Raw genomic sequence first — 27,193 nt, forward strand, 5'->3', positions numbered from 1 at the left:
TGGACCCGCGGAGCGCAGGCACCAAGGACTCTGATTGGTCCGCCTTAGATAGATATATACGACGACCGTAGCCACGGTCCTAGATAGTTCTTGCTTGGTTCTTCAAGCAAGCAATACACATTCACTGCACTCATACACTTTGAGTGGCATTCCGATTTGACTGTATTACCCGTGCGATAGGAGCTTGCCCTTTGTTCTATCTTCATAATTACCAACCCAGCATTCAGTGGAGCCCGTGCTCCCTTACAGACAGACGACCCTGACAGTCGAGTGGTTTGTAATACATTGCTCAGCACAACAGTTTCGTCTCTGCTCCCCAAAATCACCAAAATCACACCGCTCAGCACAACAGTTTCGTCTTCACCAATATCACCAAAATCACATTGCTCAGCATAACAGTTTCGTCTTTCCTCTCCAAAATCACCAAAATCACATTGCTCAGCACAATAGTTTCGTCTTCCTCACCAAAATTACCAAATCACATTGCTCAGCACAACAGTTTCGTCTTCTTCACTAAAATCCCCAAAATCACATCGCTCAGCACAACAATTTCCTCTTTCCTCACCAAAATCACCAAAATCAGAAATCAGAAATCATGGCCGAATCTGCATCGACCAGGACGAAAGACGCCGCGGATATCTGCGCCACGCACAAGCGAGCAGACTGGAGCAAACGCGAAATCACCACAGTTATCGCCGCGCTTAAGCGAAACGACCCACGCATTCATCAGCCCAGCGCACACGAGGCCTGGTATGTGAGCAAGGCCAGACTTGACGAGCTGGCTAGAACAGTGGAGAACTACAGCTCATATGTCGAAGCAAGTGCGGCAGCCGCGGATACCACGTGGCCATTGATCGAGCACGTCGAAGCAGTCTATGTACTGTGCAGAGGAAATCTCTGCGACACATACAAGGAGGCGCTGGACGAAGCAAAGCTCGGAGCAATGATCAACGGTGACAATGCGCGTGCTTACGACAAATGGTGGATCGGAGCAGTCGCCAGAAATGACCCCCACGCCGGCAAAGCAACCACATTGCAAGCGATCAAGGACAAGGGCAGCGAAGTTCAACCCAGCCCTGCGGGATTCGCAAACACACCCAAGGGAGGAAAAAGCGCATTTGGCTTCCCGGACTCTGATGAGTTGGATTCTGATGAGTTCGAAGATCAACCAAGCAAAAAGAGAACACGACTCACCATCGACCGTGACAGCGTTACGGACATTGGTGATGATAGCAGTAGCAACAGCGGCATCGGCAATGACAAGAATAGCAGTGAGATTAAAGCACTGCAGACAGCAGTCAACCAACTCAAGGCCACCATCGCAGGGCAGCAAAGGAAGATCGATGCACAAACCAAGACGATCAACAGTCTAGCCGTGCAGTGTAACCGCAACACGGCCTTTCAGATCAATCTCACACATGACACAACAGACCCTGCGGACGCAACACACCTACGAAACATGATCCAGGGATCGATTGCAAGAGCAGCGGAAAACAGCCAAGGGGACAGTGAAAGCGCCATGGCCAAACACATGGCCAGCTACACGTTCCAGAAGGTTCGGGATGGCATCGCTACATACGCATACAATGGAGAGACATACAAAGCACCGATTGAGGTCCGCGGCCTCAACGTGTTTAGTAGAGTCTACTATGGACTACTAGAATCCTACGAAATGCACTTGGGAAGTATCGACGGATTGACCGGTGAGGAAACGGCCAAAATAGGCCTTGAGCACGAGGACAGGGAGTGGGTGTTCACAAAGGCAGCCATAAAGGCAGTGATGGAATTGGAGTCAAGCGAGTGAGATCGAGGACCTTGGGTCAACAACCACTAATCATCGGGGCCATGATTTTTGTGTGAAGGGGCATTGTTGGACTCTAGTTCTAGATTTGGACTGTGATCTATTGAGGCAGAAGACGTATATTGCATTTCCACCAACGCACCCATGTGCCATCAGTTGACCATATTCCAGCCCTACCTCAATTAGTTGACTGTGTGGTGACAATCTGACTCTTGTGCGGGAAATTGAACTCTGGACGGTTTTGCTAATGCTAATCCAGCTAAAGAGTGTGGTTCTGCTCCATGTCCACGATCATATGCCAAGCTGCAATCTGTCACGCACTCGTAGGCCTGCCCACAGCAAACTTGTTACAGCCCTGCCTCCTGACTCTTTGTTTGCGGGAAATTGAACTCCTGGACGGTTTCCCTCAATCTCATAGTTAGAGTGTGGTTCACCGTATTGTAGCCCTACCTTCAATTGGACTCTGGACCAGTTTCTGATGCTAATCCCATGGCTGAAGGTGGTTCTGCTATATGGTCACGCACCCGTAGGCCACAGGCCCAAGTTAATGTGCAGTGACAATCTCTTTATTGTGCGGAAATTGAACTCCTGGACCGGTTTCCCCAAGGGGGAGTCTCTGCATACCGTTAAATTGTCCGCATCTACTGGTACATCCAAGATTCTGCCACCACGTAATTTATCACTCTTTACCACAACCAACTTAAATACGCTGCAACCTTTGTATTTCATTGCAACCTTTGTATTTCACTGCAACCTTTGTACTTCACTACAACCTTCGTATTTCACTGCAAACTTTGTATTTCACTGCAACCTTCGTATTCAGACAAGGCCATACTTTCTACCTTGACGGGATTCTCAAAGTCTCTTGGCTTGCTATGTATTGTAAAGTCTCTTTGCTGGCCATCTTTTCCGCCTCGACGTAAAGTCTGTAGCAAAGTTTTATACAAGAGCATTTTCAAAACTACAAGGCCGTGTTTTTCCCCTTGACGGATTCCCAAAGTCTCTTGGCTGGCTATGTTTTGTAAAGTCTCTTTGCTGGCTATCTTTTCTGCCTTGACGTAAGGTCTGTAGCAAAGTTCTATACGAGAGCATTTTCAAAACTACAAGGCCGTGTTTTCACCCTTGACGGTATTCCCAAAGTCCCATGGCTGGCCATCTTTTTTGACGCAAAGTCTGTAGCGAGGTTCTGTGCGAGAGCATATTCAGAAATACAAGGCCGTGTTTTCCACCTTGCCGGTATTCCCAAAGTCTCATGGCTGGCCATCTTTTTGACGCAAAGTCTGTAGCGAGGTTATGTGCGAGAGCATGTTCGAAAACGCAAGGCCGTGTTTCCACCTTGACCGTATTCCCGCTATGAGTCTTTTGGCTTCCGCTTTGACGTAAAGTCTCTTAGCTGGGTGGCTAGGTTCTGTACAACTCGAAGAAGAGCGTGAGCAAGAGCGAAAGGGGAACGAGTCGAAGGGTACCGCCAGCAACGGGCATGTTCAGGGCTACAAGGCTGTATTTTCTTTCTAGACTATCCTTCGCTAAAGTCTCTCAGCTGGGTAGCAAGGCTTGTGCGAGACAGGCGACCAACGTACCAAAAACATGGCTAACTTTCACGTTGACGGTATTCCCACCGAGTCTCCCCTTGCCGGTATTCCCAAACTCTCGTGGCTGGCCATATGTTGCCCCTTGACGGTATTCCCACCCAGAGTCTCCTGGCTGGCTATCTTTCCCGTTGTGTATTCCCAAAACCTCCTGGCTATCTTCCCCTTAACGCAAAGTCTGGGCAGGGCCGTGTTTCCCAGTGAGAGGGTGTTCGGCATCTGCGAGGGCCTAGACGGTATTCTTGGCCAAACTCTCCTGGCGAGCAGCAGGCCCTGTGCAAGCGACCAACGTACCAAAAACATGGCTAACTGTCCCCGTTGCCGGTTTTCTCAAGTTTTGTGGCGGGCGTAGGGCATGTCGGGACAAGGTTCTGTGCGAGGGCAAATATCGTGGCGGGTAGGGCATGTTCAGGACCCAAGGTTCTGTGCGAGGAAATCTCGTGGCGGGCGCAGGGCTCTGTGCAAGAGAGGCGACGTGTTGGAAGGGCAGGCGCAGGGCTCTATACGAGAGAGGCGACAGTTGGAAGGGCGGGAGGCGATCGTTGGAAGGGCGAGGGAGGCGACCGTTAGAAGGGCGAGGGAAGCAAGCTGTTGAAAGCGAGGGAGGCGCCTGTTAGAAGGGTGAGGGAGGCAAGCTGTTGAAAGCGAGGGAGGTGACCGTTGGAATGACAAGGTCATTCGTGCTAACCACTATAGTACCCGCTGCGAAAGGTGGCATAGTTGTGTTGCTCGTATTTTCCATGTCTGCCAGTCTGCCAAACACCATGTCTATGTCAACCAAGTCTGCCAAACACCATGTCCATGTCTGCCAAGTCTGCTAAACACAAACTGCGGCGAGTGCCCCGCTATCAACGTGCTGCGCCACCTGTGGGCGGGATGGCCCGTACGCTGACCTATCGATAGGGAATTTCTGCACCACCAGAGCACCATATCTCGGTGCGAGGGGTATGTCTATGTCAGTGCGAGGGGCATGTCTTGAAACACAAGGCCATGTTTTCGGGCCAGGCCATCACATGCGGCCCGGATCAGAGCTACGTCAAGAGTTAGTACCAATCTGTCGCCCATATTTGAGCCACTGAGCCACTCTTCAAGCCAGTCAGCTTATTCCGTTGTGTTTGACCTTTGAAGACGTGTCGCTTGAACCAACAAAACAATAGGCGTCGGAGGGGGGTAGGGAGCACAGGGCTACTGGGTCTATATAGGAAGCCTACAGCTTCGTCCTTTGAACCTTCTTCTAGATAAACAATTCAATGCGCTGTCAACTTCGATCAAGTGTAACGCTGTCAACTTCGATCGAGTGTAACGTTGTCAACTTTCATCAAGTAACACCCGCCAACTCCCGCCCGTCAACCTCCGTCAACCCCCGTCAACCCCTGTCAAACCCCGTCAACCCCCGCCAATGCTCGTGGCCAGGGCTCGAGCTGGCGGCACTGCTACGTAGGACTCGGCTCGCAATTCCATTCTGTGCGAGGGCAAAGTCTCTTAGCTAGGCGCAGGGCTCTGTGCGAGGGCAAAGTCTCTTGGCTAGGTGCAGGGCTCTGTGCGAGGATATGTTCGGGGCTATAAGGCCGTGTTTTCCACTTAGACGGTATTCTTAGCCAGAGTCTCTCAGCTGGGCAGCAAGGCGACCAACGTACCAAAAACAAGGCCATACTCTCCCCGTTGCCAGTATTCCCAAAATCTCCTAGCTGGCCCCATTTGCCCCTTGCCGTTATTCTCGCCCAAACTCTCTTGGCGGCCGCAGGGCATGTTCGGCATGACAATGTTCTTTGCGAGGGCAAACTCTCGTGGCCGGGCGCAGGGCATGTTCGGGGCCACAAGGCCGTATTTTCTACTTAAACTGTATTTTTAGCTGAAGTCTCTATGCGAGAGGGGCGAGCAAAGCAATAAAAACAAGGCTATACTTTCACGTTAACGGTATTCCCCCCGGGTCTCCCCTTACCGGTATTCCCAAAGTCTCCTAGCTAGCCATATTTCGTCCCCTGCCGGTATTCATAAAATCTCCTAGCTGGCTGTGTTTTGCCCCTTGCCGGTATTCTCAAAATCTCCTGGCTAGCCATATTTACCCCTTGCCGGTATTCTCAAAATCTCCTGGCTGGCCATGTTTTGCCCCTGACAGTAGTCCCAGAGTCTCTTAGCTGGCCATGTTTTCTGCTCGACGCAAATCTCTGTGCTTGGCAGGGCCGTGTTTTCCGGCAAGGGGATGTTCGGCATCTGTACGAAGGGACCTAAACGGTATTCTTAGGGATGAAGCCGACGCCGACCTGATGCGGTGATGACGCCGATACCAGTGTCTGCAGCTCTGCGATGCGCCTCTTCGCCCTGCCGCCAGCCGTCCCGCGAGCCCCTTAGTAAATGTCACTTAAGATTTGAGCCACATCCGAACCTGAGCCGCATCCGAGCCATAACTGAGTTGAACCTTGAAAGCCCTCTATGACGCTCACTTCCTAGTATCACAAGATTTCCTTTGTTTTACTTTTTGGGTATAAATAGTGGCTTCTTTCCTCCATCTCTAGACCTTTTTTAGACAGACAATTCAAGACCCTTCAAGCCACTGTCAACTTTGATCACAGGCCAGAGTAAATCCACATTCGTTACTGCCTTCAACCATTGACATGCCTACTGCGTAAAGCGGGCCGTCACAGCTAGTCCCCGGACTAGATAGAGGTTTCTGACGACCTCACTTATAGTTGAAAAGCTTCAGGCGGAATTGGTTCTCAAGCAGAGGCACAAATTGAAGAGGCTGAAGACAAAGAGGACGATGATGATCAGGGAGATGAAGACATTGTGCCCGCAAGATTGACAAGATCTGGCCGTGCAACCAGGGTCCCGGCACGCTCAAAAGATTAAGTAGTTAATTAGCTACATTTTGCTTATCCAAAGTCCGCTTGGTCGATTCAGACTGAGGTCCATGGACAATTTACGTCACTGCACAATATCCACGAGATTACTCACCTCCTTCCTTCCCACCCACTGGCGTCAGAACACCCTTGTAGTCACTGTTGCACGCCCATGGAAAGGGTTGTGCTATTCTGAGTAATGGCGCTTGCGACAGTTGCAGGGATTTATGTACTCATACGGGACACTTACCAGAGTACGGGTCTGAATCCTGGTTCGAATCCAGGCGTAGATAATCTTGATTCGGCACATCAGCTATTAGGGGCGCGCTTCTATCTTTTTTATTTGCCGCTTCATTGAAGCTTTCGTTCTTCTTTTTTGCCTTCTTCGCTCATGGCATTCTGGAGCCAGGCAGAGGATTTGCAGCCCAAATCGCGACCTACTTCACGGCCTACGTCGCCACCTATTTTGCTACCACCACCCTGCACTATGGTGCCTTGTGTTGCCGGCATCGCTGACCTTGCACAGTATTTTTGGATGAAAAGCTCGAGTACACGCGCATTATCGACTGGATCTTAGCGGCTACCGGCCCCCGCCTTCCACAGAGAGAGAGGAGAAACTGTCAGATGGAATGGCTTAGAAGGTTCTGGAATCTATGATGCGTAATCTTCGCCACTGGGTTTCGTCATGTAATTGCCACATAAGGAAGTATAAGAGAGAGAGTCTTTTGTGGAAAGACTAGAGGACGAGAATAAGAGCAATTCACTCTGATGCACACAATCCTAGAAGTGCTGTTGCAGTCTGACAGAAACAAGTAACACAGATCGAAGTAGAGACTTGGCACAGAGCCAGGCAGCATTGATGGCGGAGCGTTTCTAGCTTTCGAGAACACGGTCGAGTACTTCATAGCGGCCCTGGCTGCCACTTGCCCGTGACGACGGTGCTGGCTGCCACCCCTGACGGCGGTGCTGGCTGCCAACGCCCCTGACAGCGGTGCTGGCCTACTGGCGGTGCGGCCTGCTGGCGGTGCGGCTGTGACAATACCCCCTCGGTGACGGCGGTGCTGGCCTACTAGCGGTGCGGCCTGCTGGCGGTAGCCGTGACAGTCCGACGCCTCCCGGGCATAGAGAGACGGCAGCTTCATATCACCAACAGCCCGGTACCCACCAACAACAGCCGGGTACACACCAACAGCAGGTACACACCAACAGCCCAGTACACACCAACAGCCCGGTACACACCAACAGCAGGTTAGCTAGTACTAGATGCATAGCTTATTCCATTCACGACGGTGCCTACTGTCCCCTCACGACGGTACCTACTATCTCCTCAACACCTTGAGCTTGTCTGTGTACATATAACCGTGTATGCTTCAGTGCATGACGCCTGCGACGTATGATTGATTGCCAGTCCCCCTTGGGGTTGATTGCCAGTCCCCCTAGGGGTATCAAGACAGTGGGCTGATCTGAGCAAATACCCAAACATGCCACCCAGAGCCCTCTTGATCGCAGAGAACCATGCAGACCCCCAGATCAAGGCGAGCACGGCAGCCACGCCCCATGCATAGTACTGCGAGCAACAAGACGAATTTCATCAGCATCTCCCAGCTCATGCCAGCACATCTTTCTGCAGATGCTGGGCGCTTCACCTCTCCCCCCTCCTCTTCCACCTCTCTCCTATCCCTCCCCTCCTCCTCCTCTCCCCCCTCCCTCCTCCTCCCCCTCTGCGTCCTCGGAGTCCTCGGTCGCCGCGCCTCTCTTGCCCCTTCTCTTCTCCTTATTCCCGAAACGCACTGTCTCTTCCGTTCCAGGCTTAGCCTTGGCGAGAGTTAACAGACGAACTGGCTTGACAGACGGACCGGCTTGCCCTCGACGGGGAGAGGGCTCACGTCGTCACCGAATGTCATGTCCTTCCTTCTCTCCACCTTCTTAGGCAGTAGCTTCTCATCCGGCGGCGAACTTGGGGGCCTTGTCGACGACGGGTGCTGCAGAGAATCATGGCAACGTGATGGCTAGCACATGTTGGATTGGCTATTGTCAGATGGACAAGGGTTGCATGTGGAATAGAGCTCATCCCAGCTGAGCTCTGGTGTGGTCATCCGAGGTGAAAAGAGGCTCAGGGGAGCTGAAATGAAGTGGCCAGTTCAGCTGGTGTGGCTACTTTTGCCACCACCATTGCCACCATTTACAACTATAATAGAGGCCCTCTGGCAGGACCAAAAAGAAGAAGGGGGCAGACCAATGAAGAAAGTTGAAGTGCTGAATCCAACAGCACACGTGTCAGGTCAGCATGCTTCTCGTCTGACGGGGAGGAAGAGGAATCGCACCCGGACGACGTCAATGGCTCCCCCTTCTCGACCTTAGAGAAAGAAGACAAGGCGCTATCGCTGGCCCGTTTTCCATGAGGCAATGTATGGAACTGTGACGAACCTGGTTCGTACTGGACCAGCTGCAGGAGGCAGGCGCCTCAGGCAAGACTGGGGGCCCCGCTCGTCGAGAGCCAATCAGACAGTGCCCGGTGCCAAGAGGGCTCTTGGCACCAGGCAAACGGAAGGACGCCCAATCAGAGGTGGCCCGGTGCCAAGAAGGGTCTTGGCACCAGGCAAATGGCCCGGCACGCTAGAAGTGCCCGGCGCCAGGCAGCTCCTTCCTGCCGGGCAAGTAAGAGCTGTGCTCTTACTGGCCCGCCATAATTAAATAAATACGATGACCGTATCCACGGTCTTAGATAGTTCTTGCTTGGTTCTCCAAGCAAGCAATACACATTCACTGCACTCATACACTTTGAGTGGCATTCCGATTTGACTGTATTACCCGTGCAATAGGAGCTTGCCCTTTGTTCTATCTTCATAATTACCTTCACCGCCACCTATGTGACTAGAATGCGCGTTGTTCCAACAGTTACGTACCATGTGATCAAGCGTGCGATGCCTCGCGTTACGCAGGAAGCACGACCGACTTCGTGATGGAACCTTGAAGATTGATCGAGCATCGTCCACTTCAATTTAGGCCTTTCTGACAACACTTGGCTTCATCCACAAGGAGCTCACGGAGCTCCATGCCCCTGTCAACGATACCTTCCACGTCAATGCTATTGTTGGAAAGTTGAAGAAGACTTGGCCGGAGAGAAATTTGTTCTGGCTCGCCGGCCTGAAGTCGGGAAGAATGACCTGGACCACTTTGAGCTCTGAGCTTGAAGAGATATCTGCAAGCGAGGCTACGGCTAAGTTTTCTAAAGTCATGGTCACTAGCAACAACAACAAGAGTGGACCCGGGTACGAGATCAAATGCCCAAAGGAAGGTTGCACGTATATGATGAGCAACTACCACCAGAGCCTGCAGACATCATGGGCCAAAGAATGCAGAGCACTGCTGGCCCTGTGGCCCAGAAAAGGCACCAGGCTTCTGAAAAGGAAGAAGGCCATCGAGAAAAGAAGAAGCGTGAGGGCGCAGGCACGTTGACTACTGCCGTGGTGCTTCACAACAGTGGAGGACATGCAAACTGTTGCACGCAATCGAATTGTCTGGTTGAATCAGGTCTAGTAATACAGGAAAAAAGGCTCTTTATGCTTTCAAGAAGAAGACAAAGAAAACCTGGTTCAACAGTCTCAGCCTTACGGCGTTAGGAATTCAGCCGCAGTACAGATCTAGCCGCAGTACAGATCTAGCCGCAGTACAGATCTAGCCGCAGTACAGATCTAGCCGTAGTAAGAGAGAAAAAGAGGGCATTCGGGAGCCCGAAGGGTTCGGGGCTGAAAATAACAAATGAAGGAATATGCAGGCATGTGGCTTGACAATTTGGCTCAAAAGCGGCTCAAAAGTGGGCGGCACCCCCCAGGCTTGCAACGGTCAGTACGTAAGCCTGTAACTTGCCAAATACCCAATCGTTGCCGGGAGAGGTTTTTCGTCAGGCCGTCGGCAGGCAGTAGTTAATGAGGAAGCTTCCTTTCTTGATTCCTGCTTCATGCACATGTTCTGAATGTCAATATGTCTGAGTTGGTGTTGACCTATAAGGAAGCTTCCCTACTTGATTCCTGCTTCATGCACATGTTCTGAATGTCAAAATGTCTGAGTTGGTGTTGTTCTGAATGTCAACATGTCTGAGTTGGTGTTGACCTATGAGGAAGCTTCCCTTCTTGATTCCTGCTTTATCCACATATTCTGAATGTCAATATGCCCGAGTTTGGTGTTGATTCTATCCTCTGTGATAACCAGGCGTATGGTCTGCGTGTTGTCACAGTACAGCTTCAGGGATTCCTCTGGGTCCAGGGCGATGCTAATAAGCAAGCGTTCCAGGTCCGGGGCAATGCTGATGAGCAGGCGTTTGAGAGCAACAGCTTCCGAGGCTGTTGTTTGTAGTGCTCTGAGCACGGCCTCGCTCGTCAGGGTGAAATGAAGACAAACCACTGGTACGGGTGTTGGAAGCTACCTTCAGGCGAGCTCAGTCTCACAACCTAAGCGAGACTGAGGGCACGCTAGTGATCGAGGACTTCCTGACCGCTCTTCAGAAGCGCATTGCACCGGACTGGGCGCAGAGCGAGCTAGCCAAGCTGGTCCGGGACGACGCTCTCGGCAACAAGACTCTCACCTTCGAGCAGTACGGCACTTGGTTCGCTGCTCTGATGCACGAAAACGGCCTTGGCGCGACTTCAAAGGACTCTGGGGTGTTCACCACGATGTTTCCGAAGCCCGAGAAGCAGCCGGCCGGAGCTCGCAAGGCCAGAGGTGGAAACCTCTGCCCCTGCAAGAAGGGGGGTGAGAAGCACCACCGGGAGCCTAGGTTCTGCTTTCGCCTGCGCGAAGCGATCACGGGCAAGCGCATATCAACTCATTGAGGCAGAGGTGCAATATTGTAAGGAAACCACCCTCGTAACCACCATGGCCACCGCCACCAGGGCCACCCTCGCCACCATCGCCACTATCGCCACCGCTAACAGGGCCACGCACTATCGCCACTACCACCCTGGCCACGCAAGGATGACTCGTAACCCCTTTCACGTGTATATGGACCATGGCCTTCGCACACCTCTTTAGCTCAGGCCAGGTTGAAGTCTTACGCCAATACCAGTCATTGCTCGCCCTGCTTGTTGCTCCTATTGTGACCAGCTTGATCAGGCGTACCTGACAAATATGGTCAACCACACTCTTCAGCTACCGGATTTAGCATCAGGAAAACCGTCCAGGAGTTCATTCCCGCATAACAAAGAGTCAGAACCACAATCTTCAGCCGGATTCAGCATTAGGGGAACCGGTCCAGGAGTTCGATTTCCCGCACAGCAAAAAGTCAGATTGTCACCGCACATCAACTTGGGCGCTGTGGGCAGGCCTATATGCGTGGCCATACTATAACCTACTAGAGATTGCAGCGTAGTATATGATGGTGGGCATGAAGCAGAACCACACTCTTCAGCTACGAGATTAGCATTGGAAACCGGTCCGGAGTTCAGTCCCGCACAACAAAGAGATTGTCACCGCACATCATTTACTCTAGTCCGGGCCCGAGTCTATACGTCCGGGGCCCGAGTTCATGCGTTTGGGTCCGGGCCCGAGTCTATACGTGACCGGGGACTGTACTCAGATAAGCAGCCAAGACAAGGTCAATACGGACTGCGACGCAACACTTGCAAGTCACTAAAACACGACATGTCAAGAAGAGAAGTAGCTTTGGCATAAAGGCAGCAGCTCTTAGTTGCAGACCCAGGCTGAGCCCAGCCATGTAAATTATAGAAATATCATATATAGTACTGTATGTAGATACACAGAGTTGTTATTTTCTTGGGAGAATGAATTTCAGTCTGTTCGTTTGCGGCCAGAAGCTCAAGCAAGTTGCGTGATTTCTCAATCAACAAATCCTGTGGCCTTCACTACCCAATCCCCCATCCTGCTGTGATGCTTTCCCACGGCATGTACGTAGTGTATCCGATGCTCCGGCCGGTCCACACATAGGGTATCCGATGCTCCAGCACGTGAAAGCAAGGCTAGGCAAATAGCGCAACATGGAAAACAAAAAGAAAAAATACTCCCCACCGCATAGAGTATCCGCCTACATCTAAATACACGCACCACGACCTAACTAGTGAAAGCTTCGCTTAAATAGACCTCCTAAGGTCGACGAGGCGAATATCGTCGCGATAGTCACCGGCAAAGGTAGAATAGGGCTTCCACTTAACCGAGGTACGGGGAACTGTCTCCCTCATCATCTTGTCGACCTGCTTAAGCGAGAGACCCTTTGTCTCGGGGACGAATAGGTACGTATAGACAAACGTAACGGTGTAGAGACCGCCCCAGATAAAGAAGACGGACAACTTGAGGTTTCCGCGGTGCTCGCCGACTATATAGGGAGTGATGACGGCAATAATGGTATTCCATAGCCAGTTGGAGGCAGTTGATAGGGCGATACTACGCGAGCGGATTAGTATGGGGAAGATCTCGCTAATTAGAATCCAAGCGCCAGGTCCCCAGGTCGAGGCGAAAAAGAAGATGAAGGTGGCGATAAAGGCAACCTGGGCGTAGACGGCCGAGATGTTATCCGTAAGCGTCTTGGTCGAGTCGCTGGGATCGACGTGGGTGTGGCTGAATCCGACGGTAATACCAACGACGGCAATAATGAACTGGCAGACGAGCATGCCCGTAGCGCCTCATAAGAGGATGGTACGGCGACCGAATCGCTCAACGGTCCAGAACGAAATCGGAGTAGAGAAAACGTTAACCAGGGTGAAGACTAGAGAGACTAAGAAGGTATTGCTGATAGCACTAGTTGACTGGACGAAGGGAGTCGAGTAGTAGAAGATGAAGTTAATACCAGTCCTGAAATCTAGTCAGTATGTCGTGCTTTATGGCGGCATGCTTCATAGCGGCACTAAGCGCAGCGGGACTCACCATTGCTACATCATATGCAGAGAAGTGCCGAGAATGGTCTTACGGAGGTTAGAGTTAGCCTTAAAGACGGATCCCTTAAAGCAGTTGGCCCAGGTGCCGAACCAGGTAGTATCGGGGATCATCGGGGATCAGCTGGCGCTCGTACTCCTCGTTAGCCACAATCTCGGCAAGCTCGAACTGGATATACCTAGAATCCTCAGGCTAACTACGGAGGCGCGAGAGCGAGTCGGTAGCGCGGGTAAGGTCGCCCTTAACAAAGTAACGGGGCGAGTCGGGCAGGAACATGAGACCAATTCCGAGAATAAGAGCCCAGATGAACTAAATGGCGATCGGGATACGATACGCACCAGTATCGGTACGATCCTTGGTTCCGTATACGATATACGAGGCCGTCATGATTCCGATGGTGATGCAGAACTGGTAAACGGTAACGAGAGCACCGCGGACCTCGCGGGGGCACTGTTCAGGGGGGGTCAGGCTACTCTCTGAGCGGATTTCAGCTGAGGGAAACATATTAGGGAACTTACAATCTCAGACATATACAGGATGACAATAGCGGACTCGAAGCCGACGCCGACGCCGGTAATAAGATGGCCAGCAACAATAGCAGCAAGCGGGTCACCGGCGCCCGTAATTATTTGGATGGCGATACCGAATATGTAGATAGCGCAGCCCATGATAACGGTCTACTTGCGGCCAATCCAGTCGGCGAAATTACTAGCGATGAGGGCACCGAAAGAGGTTCCAGCGGACAAGATAGACGTGATCAGAGACAAGTAGAACGCGGAGAGAGCGGTGGCACCAATGCCCTCGACGGCCTCGATAAAGATCTTGGAGCCATTAATACCGTTAATGTAACCAGAGTCGTAACCAAAGAAGATATCGCCGAAAGAGGCGAAGGCGCAGAGCAGGTACGCGTGCTAGGTGACTGGAGCCTCGATGCGCTCGACATAGTTGGTGGAAAGACCGAGCTCGCCGACGTGCTTAGCATCGGCGGCTGAGGCCGTTTCCTCGTTGAGTAATGACATAGTCGGAGAATTCACAGGCGGAGGATGTGGGAGAATTGACAAGCGGAGAATGTGAGAATTAACAGGCGGAGGATGTGAAGCCAGCGATGACTCTCTCTGCGTGAATAGGTTGAAAGCAGCGTGATAGGCCGGGTCTTAATGGGAAACGGGAGGATAAATACTCAACACGATGTCTGAGAAAATGGAACTCAATACGATGTCTGAGAAAAAGATTAAAAGACCTCGATAATGACGAAGTAGAGAGTAATAAGAGAAGCGGGGCGCGAGAGAAACTTTACGTGCTAGACACGGCCAAGCCAACTGTATTACACCTTCCAATGAAAACACGCCCCTAACTCGGCAGCAAACTGTATTACACCTTCCAATGAAAATACGCCCCTGACACTCGGCAGCTAACTGTGTTACACCTTCTAATGAAAACACGCCTGTCACGGCAAGTGCAGACAACTCTGGAATAGTGGGCCCGACCCGGACCCCACTAGACTAGATGGCCCGTGCACCCCACGTCCTATTTCCCTGCGCCCTGCCCAAGCTTTAGAAACTTCCTTTCTTCTTTCTTTCCTTAGCTTTAGATTCTACGAATACAGCGACCATATTGCAGCCTTGTCTCATGCAGTTGACTGTGCGGTGATAATCTAAAGCTCAATCTCTCTACTCGCCTGGGAAGGCAATTGAAAAGAATATCCCACCTCACGAACCGAATCACGCGATTGCTACACAAGGTGTGCGACCGCCCGACCGAAGAACGAACCACAGCACTCCCAGCGGGGTACTGTAGAAAGAAGACCTGGCAAGCAAGATGCCGGCCAGCGACGATGAGCAGCTGCAGGCAGTCCTGCAGGCTGCCGTGAACGAGATTGACTTCGATCGCAATGCCGTTTCAAGAACCCACCCGCGGAAGAAGTCAGACACCACTCTGTCCCTGGTAGCCAAACAGGTCGAAATGGTGGCCCTCTCTACCAAGGTAACCGAGGGACACTCCCCTGCCGATAACCCAGCCAACGCGCGCGAATTCACGGACCGAATCGCACGCGAGGTCGATAGCGTCAAATTCACCCTGACTATTGACGACGTCGACAAAGACCTCCAAGAGAAGCTATCCGATATGGCGGCTCTCCATGTCCGACGGAATAAGGAAGGACCCGGCATGCCTTTCAGCGCCTGGTTGGACCCCGCCGCAGTGAGCTTCGAAGGAACAATGGATATCAAAGACTTCGAGAGACAGTCCACTACCCATCCAGACGAGCACTTCCAGGAGTTTAAGCTACGAACCTTGCTAGCCCACTCATGGTACGACCAGATGACCCAATTATACAGTATTGCTCGCTATCAGGCAGTCATCATCGAGAACGTCAAAGGATGGGCCCTCCCGGGACTAGCCCAGGCCACACGCTCTGCTATGACAACAGTGATGCCTACTACGGAGCCCATCTCCGTCGACGGCAGCGAGGATGCTATCATTGCAGGCTTGAACGACGTGATAGCCAACAAAGATGAGATCATCCAGAAGATGCAAGACAAGATCGATGCTCTGAGTCGCACTATCGCTGATAGCGCTACTGATGGGCTGCTACGAGGAACGACCCCTGCTTCCACCATAGAGGGCACCACTCGCCGCAGCGCCAAGATCTCGGACCCTCCCCTGTTCTATAACAACAAGGACAAGGACACTATCACGTTCAATACCTGGATCCGGCAGGTCGAGAACAAACTGGATGTCAACCACGACCATTACGAAAATGATCGCGCACGACAATCATACATTGAGTTTCGATTGGCAGGAAAGGCCTCCTACCAGCTAGAGCCTTATCTGGAAGAGGCCCACCCAAACCAGATCAAGACTTCAGCATCCCTCATAGCCTGGCTGAAGAACGAGTTTCGCAATGTCAACCGAGCGGAGGAAGCTATCGAGGAGTTCGAGGCCCTTCGTATGAAGCCAGGTGATGAGTATCACAGCTTCCGCAACGAGTTCGTACGATTGGCCGGAGAATGCCGCAAGACTCGTTCCGAGTGGAAGAAAGAGTTCAAGCGTCGTCTCCTCCCTATATTCCAGGATAAACTTATCCGAGAATACATTGACGATACGGTTGACTTTGAGCTGTACGCGAAGATCGGTGCAGAGTACGCATTGAATCTCAAACTCGCACAGAAGGCACGCCAAGCAGCCCGCAAGGGAACCGACCCCCCCCAGGCGGCCCGCCAGAACAACCCACACCCGAATAACCGACCCCCGGCGGCTGGTGGAGGACACAAGGCAGGAGGAGGCCAGAAGAAGCCTAGCGCCGAGGAAATCAAGAAGCTGTACGCTGAGGGTCGTTGCTTTATCTGTCGCGAGCAGGGTCACACTACCCGCGATTGCCCACAAAAGGCGGTATCGGGACCTAACAAAGAAGCCCGCTTACAGTCAATAATCGCGCGGTATGCCAATGACGATGGCAGCTCGTTAACCCCCTCAGCGACTGACGACGGAGCGGAAAACTAAACACCCTGGGGCAAGTGGACTCCCTCCCAGGGGAAGTGTCAACGCACGACATTGCAGATATGGGAAAAGAGAAGACAGGAAGAGGGTTGCTAGCCAAGTACCTAGGCGGCCTAGCATTCACTATTAGCTGTGACATAGCAAATAATGGACTCTCTTTAACCACAAACGATGTGCTAGTCGACACGGGAGCAAACGGATACATTTTCGTGAGCCGAAACTTTGCCAACAAGATGCAAAACTTGCTACACCTCGAACCAGTTATAGACCCCGACCCAAGACGGGTAGGCGGTTACGACAACAAATCTCAACAAACCATCGAGGAACTCCTAGAAGCTAACCTAGTAATCCAACACCGTACGATCAAGGACGAGTACCTAATTGTGGTAGACTGCGTTCACGACCTAATGATCGGCCGGAAATGGCTCGACTACCACGACGTACTCGCCGATACGCGGCGTCGTAGGTTGTTATTCCCTGAGGAATGGGAACTCGACCCGAGCTGGTGGACTACCATTTCTATGGACCAGTCGGAACTGGGACAACCCAACCCTATATATCAAGAGGATGTCAAGAAGAGAGAGCTAGCCATAGAAAAAGAAGACAAGCGCCGGCGCGACGGCAGACTCGTACGGGCACGAAGAGACGAGCTAGAACGGCAGGAATCTGCTAGGTTCACGGTGGAAGACCCACGAACGCCGGAACCTATCATGACGATACCCACATTCCGACCGACACTCCTTCAACGCTCGTCCCGCCTGCTGAGCGGTAGCCGGATAGACCGGGAACTAAACCTCATGGAGCGACAACTCCACGCCCCCGACTCCCCGGAAAAAGCGCCGCTACCCGAGAAAAAGAGGAACCCTTTCCCAGAACGCGACGCACAAGGACCATACCGAATGCAACGAGACGGTATTAGTTGGTACAAGGAGAGACCCATTGAGATGGCAGTACTGAGCGAGGCAGCTTTTAAACTAGCCTCAGGAGGAGAGCAAGTCGACGTCATGACATTGCACGAGCTAGATAAACGCATCTCGGAACTGAAGGAACTACCGGAGGGCGCCGATGGACTAGACCAAGACGACAGGAAGTTACGAGAGCAAGTCCTAAGGGACCTTCCGTCACCATATCACGACTTCCTAGATGTGTTTAGCAAGGTTCAATCCGACATTCTAGCCCCGAGGCGAGGTCCGGTGGATCACAGAATTCGCCTCTTACCAGACAAAGAGCCCGAGGATTTGGGATACAGCCCCCTATACAAGATGTCCCTGGAGGAGCTGGAGGCTTGTAAGGAATACATTACCGAAGCCTTGAGAAAAGGGTTCATACAGACTAGTGGATCACCCTGGGCAGCACCCATCCTATTTACTAGGAAACAGAACGGCGGCTTACGGTTCTGCGTCGATTACCGGAAACTCAACGCATTGACAATCAAAGACCGCATGCCACTACCACTTATCGACGAGACCCTCAACCGACTCGGAAAAGCCAAGATCTTCACGAAAATCGACATCCGTCAAGCATTCCACCGCATACGGATACATCCCGACGACGAACAACTGACTACGTTCCGAACCCGATACGGCACATATAGCTATAAAGTTATGCCATTCGGACTGACAAACGGGCCGGCGACCTTCCAGCGATTCATCAATGACTGCCTGCTAGGCTATCTGGATGACTTTTGCAGCGCATATCTGGATGATATCCTCATCTACTCCGAAACCGAGGAAGAACACGTCAAGCACGTACGATTAATCCTACAACGATTGAGGGAAGCCGGACTCCAAGCAGATATCGACAAATGCGAGTTCCACGTACAAGAGACCAAGTACTTGGGATTCATTGTCGGTACTAACGGAGTCTCGGTGGACCCGTCGAAGGTAGACATCGTACGAGACTGGCCGGAACCAGATACGCTAAGCGGCTTGCAATCGTTCCTGGGGTTCTGCAACTTCTATCGGCGATTCGTGAAGGGATATAGCAACATAGCGAAGCCACTGACAGCCCTAGCCAAGAAAGGCGAAGCGTTTAGATGGACGGATAATTGCCAAATTGCATTCGACGAGCTCAAGGTACGGCTGTTGTCGGCACCAGTATTGAGATACTTCGAATACGGCAGGGAGACCCGAATCGAGACCGACGCATCAGGAGGAGTAGTAGCCGGCGTATTGAGTCAGAAATACAACGGCGAATGGCACCCAGTGGCCTTCTTCTCCGAAATGATGAAAGGAGCTGAGCTAAACTACTTCATCCACGATAAAGAGCTCCTCGCAATTGTTAGGGCCCTACAGCACTGGCGTAGTGAGCTAATTGGATTGCAAACCGAACAGCCATTCACAGTCTTCTCCGACAACGACGCACTAAAATACTTTGCCACCAAGAAGCTACTCAATATCAGGCAAGCCGGATGGGCGGAGGAGTTGGCGGACTACCACTTCCGTATCGAATACCGGCCGGGTGCCTTAAACGCAGCTGCAGACGCATTGACGCGACGAACGCACGAGCTCAAGACCCAGAAAGAGCGCCAGATGGCCCACCGGACGGTACAAATGTTCCAAGAACAGACAGACGGCAGCCTCATTATGACACTCGAATGTAAGACCTTTACGCAAGAGACCGCACCGATCCTGGCCTTGATAAGGGCAGTCGAGGAAGACGAGCCTATTGGCGAGGAGGAACTTGAAGAAGAGGGGCAGACCGATATTTTGGCGATGGAGGAGCCCCCCGAGATATCAGGTTATGAGTTGATTGACCAACTACTGGCAGCTAACCGAGATGAGGAATCCTTAATGGTATACCGAGAGAGGGCCTTATTGGAGGACGAAACGAAACTCTCGGTCACAACCGGAGGCCTATTATTGAGAGAAGGCCGACTGGTAGTCCCCGACGTGGATAACCTGAGAACCAAAATCATCGACGATGTTCACTCCAGACTAGCAACAGCTCACCCCGGCCGGAACAAAACCAGGAAGCTTGTGAAAGAGTATTACTGGTGGGCCGGAATGGGAGCAGACATCGACAGGTTCGTAGCCAACTGTGAGTGCAAGTCGGCGAAGACACCGCACGACAAGACTCCTGGTTTACTACACCCTATACCAGCACCCTTGCGGGTATGGAGCGCCTTGGTGATAGATTTCAAGGAAATGCCGAGAGACAGATACGGGTTCGATAACCTATTCACAATAATCGACAGACTCAGCAAAATCTCGTGGTGTACCCCCTGCCACAAGACGGCCACTAGCGAGGCAGCAGCGAGGATGTACTACGATGGGCCATTCCGAATCTTCGGCCTACCCCAGGAGATTATTAGCGATAGAGGACCGCAGTTTACGTCCGAATTCATCGATGAAATGGCCAAGCTTATGGGAATACGCTGGAAACTCTCCTCATCCGGGCACAAACAGACAGCAGGACAAGTGGAAAACCTACACCAGTGGATCGACCAGCGCCTCAGACCATTCATAGACCACCACCAAGACGACTGGTCACGGTTTATCCCTGCAATCGACTTCGCACAAGGCGCTAACCCGCAGGACAGCATCGGTATGCAACCTCATGAGGTAGCCTTTGGGTTCCCCATGCCAATGCATTACGACTGGACTGCAAGGACAGACCTGGAAAATCCCGACATACCAAGGACTGAGCGACTGAATCGAGAAGACGCGCAGCGTATGGCGGAGACTATGAAAGCCTACGTGGAAGCGGCTAGGGAGAGTATACGCAAAGCTCAGGAAAAACAGGCAGCTGAGGCCAACAAGCACAGACGTATACCAGACTTCGATGTGGGAGACCAAGTATATATCATAAAGCACGCTTGGTCAACAGATCGTCCTAGTACTAAGTTGGATTTCCCACTCACCCAGCAGCACTTTAAGATCCTCGAGCGTTCAGGCACTGAGAAGGATGGGTACGACTACAAGCTGGAGGTGCCAGAAGGATGGCGAGGCACCGACGTGTTCCACGCAGACCGCCTACGCCTATACCCAAACAACCCCCTCCCTGGTCAAGAAGAACCAAACCCGGAGGGAGAGATCGTCAATCAAGAACAAGAATGGGAACTCGAAAAGATACTATCGTCCCGATCGTACTACGGCAAACTCCAATACCAAGTCCGGTGGAAGGGTTGGGCGGCAGACGCAACATGGTACTACGCAGAGAACTTCAGAAACGCGCCCAGGCTACTCAGGGAATACCACGATGAACACCCCGACAAGGCAGGACCACCCGCACGGCTAAATGAATGGTTACGCGCAGCGGAGGAAGACAGGTTTGACGAGCCTCACCAGGATGACAACAAACCCGTGGTTCAGGGAAGACCGTTACGCAGAACGACGCGACGACGCTGAGAGCGTACGACCACGCGTTCAATCCCTGACCAGGGCAGTCCCACTCGGCAAATTCTCTTTTACTTCTATTCTTTTTCTTTCTTGAGGGGATAATTCTGTCGCTTCGGGACGAAGCTTATTTCGACCCGGGGGTAGTGTCACGGCAAGTGCAGACAACTCTGGAATAGTGGGCCCGACCCGGACCCCACTAGACTAGATGGCCCGTGCACCCCACGTCCTATTTCCCTGCGCCCTGCCCAAGCTTTAGAAACTTCCTTTCTTCTTTCTTTCCTTAGCTTTAGATTCTACGAATACAGCGACCATATTGCAGCCTTGTCTCATGCAGTTGACTGTGCGGTGATAACGCCCCTGACTCGGCAGCCAACTGTATTACACCTTCTAATGAAAACACGCCCCTGATACTCGGCAGCTAATTATGTTGCACCTTTCAATGACAATACGTCCCTGATACTCGGCAGCTAATTGCATTGTACCTTCTAATGAAAACACGCCCCTGATACTCGGTAGCCAACTGTATTACACCTTCCAATGAAAATACGCGCCTGATACTCGGCCAACCTGTAGGCGCTCCCTTCGTGCTTTGTTCTAGGGGTTTAGAACTATGATGAGGGTATTCGCATTCAGGAGGTTAGGTTCGCTGGAGGAAAAAAGGTAGGGCGGGGCACGGGTACATACCAGGCCTCTGTAAACTTACTGGTATTTCAGTTACAGGTCTTACAACTAGACCATAGGCATTTCCCGGTCTTTTTCTGGTCCTTGACCGTACACCACCGCTGACCCTTGACCGCGGCAACCGAGCATATGCCACCCGGGGGCTCCGACTCGCAGCTTCTCCCACAAGGCTAGGTTTTAATGGTTTTCTCGCACATGGTGACTGGCGGAGGCGTGCGTGAGTGTTAGGGAATAGGTATGATTGTCCGGGTAGGTGGATGTCTCTTACTGTAGTGCTAGTGATATTGTGAGAGCTTGGTAGATGCTGAGGATGAGAGCTTGGTGAATCCTGATGATGAGAGCCTGGTGGATGCTGATGATGAGTGCGAACTCCACTTGAAGGGCAGCGGCTTGCAGCTATTTAACTATCGAAATTCAGCCATTGCGTCACCTGTCACGACCAGGGCAAGGCATTGAGGTGAACTCAGTCCATTAGGTGCTATCGACGAAGATTCTAAACTGAGGAGAGAAAGAAGGAAAAGTCCGACAACGCGTCGCGTGCTCGCGAATAAGTTTTCATCTATCAGTGGGGTAGGTGGGGCCTCGAGGAGGCTTCTGATAGGCCCGGGGGTTCTGGGCGGCTCTGGCTGCTTGAGGGCCAGTTTGGTGGACGGGTCCTCACATCACCGATAAACGTTATCAATATTTGTTGATTGGCTATTGATTCACTGATACACGTTATCAATGTTTGTTAATTAGCTATTGAGTCACCGATAAAGGTTTCGTTTGTATCTAATTGCATCGCGTATCTAAGTTGTCGAACGAGTTTCTTTTAGCTCGTATGATATCAAGGGATAAGACAATTATCGTCACGCAGATAAGTTGCAGCAACCGCTCGCGCCTAGCCACCAGCCCACACAGCAGCCCACGACACAGGAGCCCCGCCACCAGCCCACACAGCCAGCAGCTGCCGCAACACCACGCCAGACACCACCCACACAGCCAGCAGCCGCCGCAGCAACAAGACACCACGCCTACACAGCACAGCAGCCCAGCAACAACCGCGCCCGGCCACCACGCTCAGCAGCCTAGCAACAACCGCGCCTAGCTACCACGATGCCACGCCCACGATAGCAGCCGCCGCAACACCACGCCAGCCACCACGATACCATGCCCACAGCAGCCCTACGCACCAGTTGTGCCTGCTCCCCACACCTGGCCCGTACGCCGCGTACGAAAAGACTTGGGAAATGGCCGACTTGCAAGGCCACGGCGGCAACACGGCAACACGGGATGGGTAAGACGGGCATGGGCAAGACGGGATAGGCAACACTCGCGGCAACACGGGGCGGCAAGACTTGCGGCAATACGGCAATACGTCCCCGGGCAAGACGGGAGTGGGCAAGACGGGATAGGCAAGACGGAAATGGCCGACTTGGACTGATGCACGAAAAAGTGTAAATAGCTTCATTTCGTAGAGCGCTGGTAGGAGCCCCATTAATGGCGTTTGGCGCTAGCCCGGACGCATCGGGTTAGACTCGCGCTAGCGCAGGGGCCATGTTGGCACGTGACACTAGCGGGGTCTGGGGTTTCCAACTTTTGGGAAATGCCCCGCGCCCACCAAGCTTAGAACAATCATCACTTTTTACACCTTTTTTCATCCCTTTCGGTTTTACCGCTTCATAGACCAAGGATACGGCGGCAATACGGCAACACGGTAACACGGTCCTCGGGCAAGACGGGGCGGCAAGACTCGCGGCAAGACTCGCGGCAACACGGTGTGGCAAGACTCGCGGCAACACGGGCAAGACTTGTGGCAACACGGCAACATGGGAATGGGCAAGACGAGAATGAGCAAGACGGGGATGGCCGACTTGGCCACGGCGGCAACACGGCAAGACGGGATAGGCAAGACTCGCGGTGATAGGGAAAGCTGCAGTGGTGACCAAAGATGGTATAATTTATATGTGTGTAGAAGGTTAGTGTGAGGACCCGTCCACCAAACTGGCCCTCAAGCAGCCAGAGCCGCCCAGAACCCCGGGCCTATCAGAAGCCGCCTCGAGGCCCCACCTACCCCACTGATAGATGAAAACTTATTCGCGAGCACGCGACGCGTTGTTGGACTTTTCCTTCTTTCCTTCCTCAGTTTAGAATCTTCGTCGATAGCACCCAATGGACTGAGTTCACCTCAATGCCTTGCCCTGGTCGTGACAGTTAGAAGGTGGAAAAGGGAGCTTGTGTGCCCTGCCGCGGGGATATGCCCCACGTAGGCGGCAGAATAGTACTGCCTGTACACACCGCTTCCTTGCCCGGCTTACGCCAGTCTATGGGCTCTCACTAGACGCACACGTGTGTGCGCTTATGTAAGTGTGAAATTGCTTATGTAACTCTGAAAATGCATCTAACGCGGCTAATTTTTTCGCACCCTTTTCCACCACAGCCAACCTATCGCCCACACTGCAGCCAGCCAGCCAGCCATTCTATCAATCCGTACAACATCTGAATAACGCTTCGGGCACATCCGAGAGGTCCGTCTATGGCCAATTTCACCGCAAGCCGTACACTGGCTTGGCCGCTTAGCCCGCGTTGCCTGTGTTGCCTCGACGACCTCGAATCCACTAGGCTCCCGCTTCGTACTTGACGCTGGGAGCCTACTTGTAGCTTTTGGCTTCATACGATGGGGCTCTAAAAGCTGAGGTGGAGCCCCACCACGTATTAAGCACCAGTGCGAATGGAAGTCTTCAAGAAGAAGAGGCTCTTGACGCCCAGTAAGTACATGTACACATAGAAGCCCGTAGATACGTGTAAAAGTGCCTGTACAAGTAGGCCGCGGAGGAGGGTCTTTCCACTGCAATCGCTGCTGCTTCTCAACCTTCCGTAATGCTTTGTATGAGACCCAGCCCTGTACGGCCTTATACAGAGCTTTATCGAGCTCAAGAGGTATACGGATCTGTTGTTTAGCTTGGTTAGACCGCAACTCAGAGAGTTGGTTGATCAATGCAAGCCGAATTGCCTTCCATGCTTCAAAAAGGTCAAATGTTGACCTCTGGAGGTACGACTTGAGAAGCGCATGGATCCCTTCAACACGAGAGGTAGCCGTATTTCCAAAATGAGCTTGTTGGTCGACCCACGTAGAGACAAGCTTCTCTTTGAACGGTAGAAGCCATGTCTCCTTAATATAGCCAACTTGTGCAAGGTTTGTTAAGCCGTATTTATTTTCGAACTCCTTTAAACGCTCCTCGTAGATCTCTTCAGTTGGCGAGTCAAGAATAGAGAACCAAAAAGCGTAAAACTCCTTCCACTTCTCAGCTTCTGGAAATGCTGGTTGGCACCGTGCAAGAACTGCTTTATTTGCATGCCAGGTACAGAGAGATGTTGTCGGCGGAAAGATTGTTGAAGCTGCGTTGATAACTGCTTGGCACGGGTCTGTCAAAATAAATGATGGGAAAACTCCACCACACTGCTCGTATAAGGTCTTCAACCGCTCGAGGGCCCATATATAGTCTTCTTCAGTCTCGCCGCTTAAAAATGCAAAAGCAATACAAAAAGAGCGTCCAGTTGCATCAACGCCAATCATATCAAGAAGTGGCATGCCGTATTTATTTGTTTTGTATGTACAGTCGAGAAGGAGGACTTCAGGATACGCTCGAAGGTAGACAAGAGAGCCGGGATGCGCGAAAAGAACTGCCGTTACATGCCGATCTGGCCCATATTGTACACGGCTCCAGAAGCCTTCTTTCTCAAGCTGATTTGCAAGTGCGTGGATTGGACTCTGGCCTTGACGAGAGTCCCGGCGGACTTCAGCGATACGGTTGTAGATGTCTTGACGTGTTGTTAAAGAACCGCTTTGCCGTACGACTGTCTGGATCTCCTTTGGTGCAAGGCCAGCATTCGAGAGTACTGGTAATTGTGATATACCGCCAGAGAGCTGTCGTTGGACAGGGTGTGCTGACGGGTATAGGCTCGGCTCGTGGTTATGGACTGCGAAGCGACGATCTGGACGATGCTTTAGAGTCCAGCCTTCGCTAGACTCCTTAGCGATAACTGAGAAAGGGCAATTCGTCATGCGAGTAGTCGTTTTTCTCTGGCGGTTTCGCTCTGGCAACGAAGGCAGTCGGCGACTTCGATCGCATGCGAAGAAGACCCTCGAGAAGCTATTAGCCTCGTGTATTGACCTCTGTGTTGTAAAAGCGTAGCCGCGAGGCTTTGCGTACGCGTTGATTGATTCGAATAGGGCCTGTCGAGACTCGAAAAAGCCCTCAGGAGGGAGGCAGTTGTCTGGAAAGGTGGCCATAGCTGCAGTGTGGGCGATAGGTTGGCTGTGGTGGAAAAGGGTGCGAAAAAATTGGCCGCGTTAGATGCATTTTCAGAGTTACATAAGCAATTTCACACTTACATAAGCAGACACACGTGTGCGTCTAGTGGGAGCCCTGAGGATAGTGCCGTGACTCACGCCTGAGGCACGAGCGGGGTTGCAAATTTCCCCATGAGGAAACCGTGGTGGTTGTGGTCTTCCGCCTGGAGGCACATAACTACGGTATCTAGGCTCTGCCTACTTTTCTTTTCCTTCCGAATACAAGCACTCACACGTGGGCGCAGGTGGCGCACAAGAGTGCTGGCTGCTGGCCGTGACACCTCTCCCAGAACAGTGCTACTGCTAATTTATACTAGAAACCCCCAGAACAGTTCTACTGCTACAGTACACCAGAAACCCGGTCAGAAAATTTCTGCTGAATCTGCACTAGAAGCCTGTTTCTGGCCTTTCCCGGCTCGATACGCTGTCTTAGGTAGTGTGGGCCGCTCAGGGGTGGGCCGCTGGGACCTAATTTAGCCGCTTCGAGTCAACGGTGTAATCTGATCCAGACGATAGAATCTAGCTAAGAGTCCACATGGTCAGGCAGGTTTGTGCGTGAACAGAGAGTTTGTGAAACACATAGTCATATGCAGGTTTGATTATAGTGCGTGGATAGCGGGTTTGTCCCACACATTAGAGTCACACACTACATTCGCCCACGCTAGCGCTTCTCTCTGAACAATTGTGAGTGAATCATACGTGCATTGGGGAACTAATTCAGGGAGGAAATCAAACGTGTAGGCGAGAACTCGGCGGGGCTAGAGCTTACATGACTAAGGCTTGTGAAGGCAACTCCGCTACAACAATTGTTTGCCCTCGCACACGCACACTCTAAAAGAATTTGCTTGCCCTCCCCCTCTCCCTTTCTTCTTTCCCCTCGCAACACACCAAGGAACCTTTCCCCCCGCAACACACAGGATTTCTTTCCTCCGCAACAACCAATACCACACAGCGAGACTCGCAGTGCTTCAGCATTGATTTCTCAGACAGACCGTCTTTCTACGTAGGTGCTGCTGCCTGAACCCAGTCTCGTCCATAATTGACAGCTTGTGATAACTGACAGCTTGTGTAGACCAGAATCATTGATAGATTAGCCAAATACCAGAAACGTAGGTGCTACCCAAGAACCCAGTCTCGCCCATAATTGACAGCTTGTGATAACTGACAGCTTGAGCAGACCAGCAGCTTGTGCAGACCAGAATCATCGATAGATTGGCCAAATACTA

At 52.1% G+C, this 27,193-nt stretch overlaps 6 protein-coding genes across 6 annotated transcripts; 5 read left to right on the plus strand and 1 right to left on the minus strand.

Moving 5' to 3' along the window:
- The first annotated feature begins 323 nt into the window (after window positions 1–323).
- Window positions 324–1,920, plus strand: B0T26DRAFT_730925 (uncharacterized protein). Its single transcript, XM_060443028.1, has one exon. The coding sequence runs from the start codon at window positions 596–598 to the stop codon at window positions 1,802–1,804; it is 1,209 nt and encodes a 402-aa protein (XP_060290184.1). The 5' UTR covers window positions 324–595; the 3' UTR covers window positions 1,805–1,920.
- A 6,716-nt stretch (window positions 1,921–8,636) lies between these two features.
- B0T26DRAFT_681019 (uncharacterized protein) lies at window positions 8,637–9,689 on the plus strand (the record flags this gene model as incomplete). The annotated part of the gene is made up of 2 exons (XM_060440588.1): window positions 8,637–8,888; window positions 9,237–9,689. 2 exons carry the CDS (start codon window positions 8,637–8,639, stop codon window positions 9,687–9,689), a joined length of 705 nt encoding a protein of 234 aa, XP_060290185.1.
- Window positions 9,690–10,400: 711 nt separating this feature from the next.
- On the plus strand, window positions 10,401–11,062 carry B0T26DRAFT_681020 (uncharacterized protein; the record flags this gene model as incomplete). The annotated part of the gene is made up of 2 exons (XM_060440589.1): window positions 10,401–10,578; window positions 10,653–11,062. The coding sequence occupies 2 exons, from the start codon at window positions 10,401–10,403 to the stop codon at window positions 11,060–11,062; spliced, it is 588 nt and encodes a 195-aa protein (XP_060290186.1).
- Window positions 11,063–12,316: 1,254 nt separating this feature from the next.
- Window positions 12,317–14,134, minus strand: B0T26DRAFT_744238 (uncharacterized protein; the record flags this gene model as incomplete). The annotated part of the gene is made up of 8 exons (XM_060444385.1): window positions 12,317–12,838; window positions 12,902–13,034; window positions 13,116–13,180; window positions 13,266–13,293; window positions 13,450–13,565; window positions 13,634–13,792; window positions 13,922–14,026; window positions 14,057–14,134. The coding sequence occupies 8 exons, from the start codon at window positions 14,132–14,134 to the stop codon at window positions 12,317–12,319; spliced, it is 1,206 nt and encodes a 401-aa protein (XP_060290187.1).
- A 1,540-nt stretch (window positions 14,135–15,674) lies between these two features.
- On the plus strand, window positions 15,675–16,238 carry B0T26DRAFT_609019 (uncharacterized protein; the record flags this gene model as incomplete). Its single annotated transcript, XM_060435869.1, has 1 exon — window positions 15,675–16,238. A coding segment is annotated over one exon (564 nt), but the record flags the coding sequence as incomplete, so codon positions are not given.
- Window positions 16,239–16,765: 527 nt separating this feature from the next.
- B0T26DRAFT_601915 (uncharacterized protein) lies at window positions 16,766–17,899 on the plus strand (the record flags this gene model as incomplete). Its single annotated transcript, XM_060435752.1, has 2 exons — window positions 16,766–17,381; window positions 17,604–17,899. Coding segments are annotated over 2 exons (912 nt in total), but the record flags the coding sequence as incomplete, so codon positions are not given.
- Window positions 17,900–27,193: the final 9,294 nt, after the last annotated feature.

Source organism: Lasiosphaeria miniovina (assembly GCF_030549165.1).
Source record: "Lasiosphaeria miniovina strain SMH2392-1A chromosome Unknown B0T26scaffold_8, whole genome shotgun sequence".
Lineage (NCBI taxonomy): Eukaryota > Fungi > Ascomycota > Sordariomycetes > Sordariales > Lasiosphaeriaceae > Lasiosphaeria > Lasiosphaeria miniovina.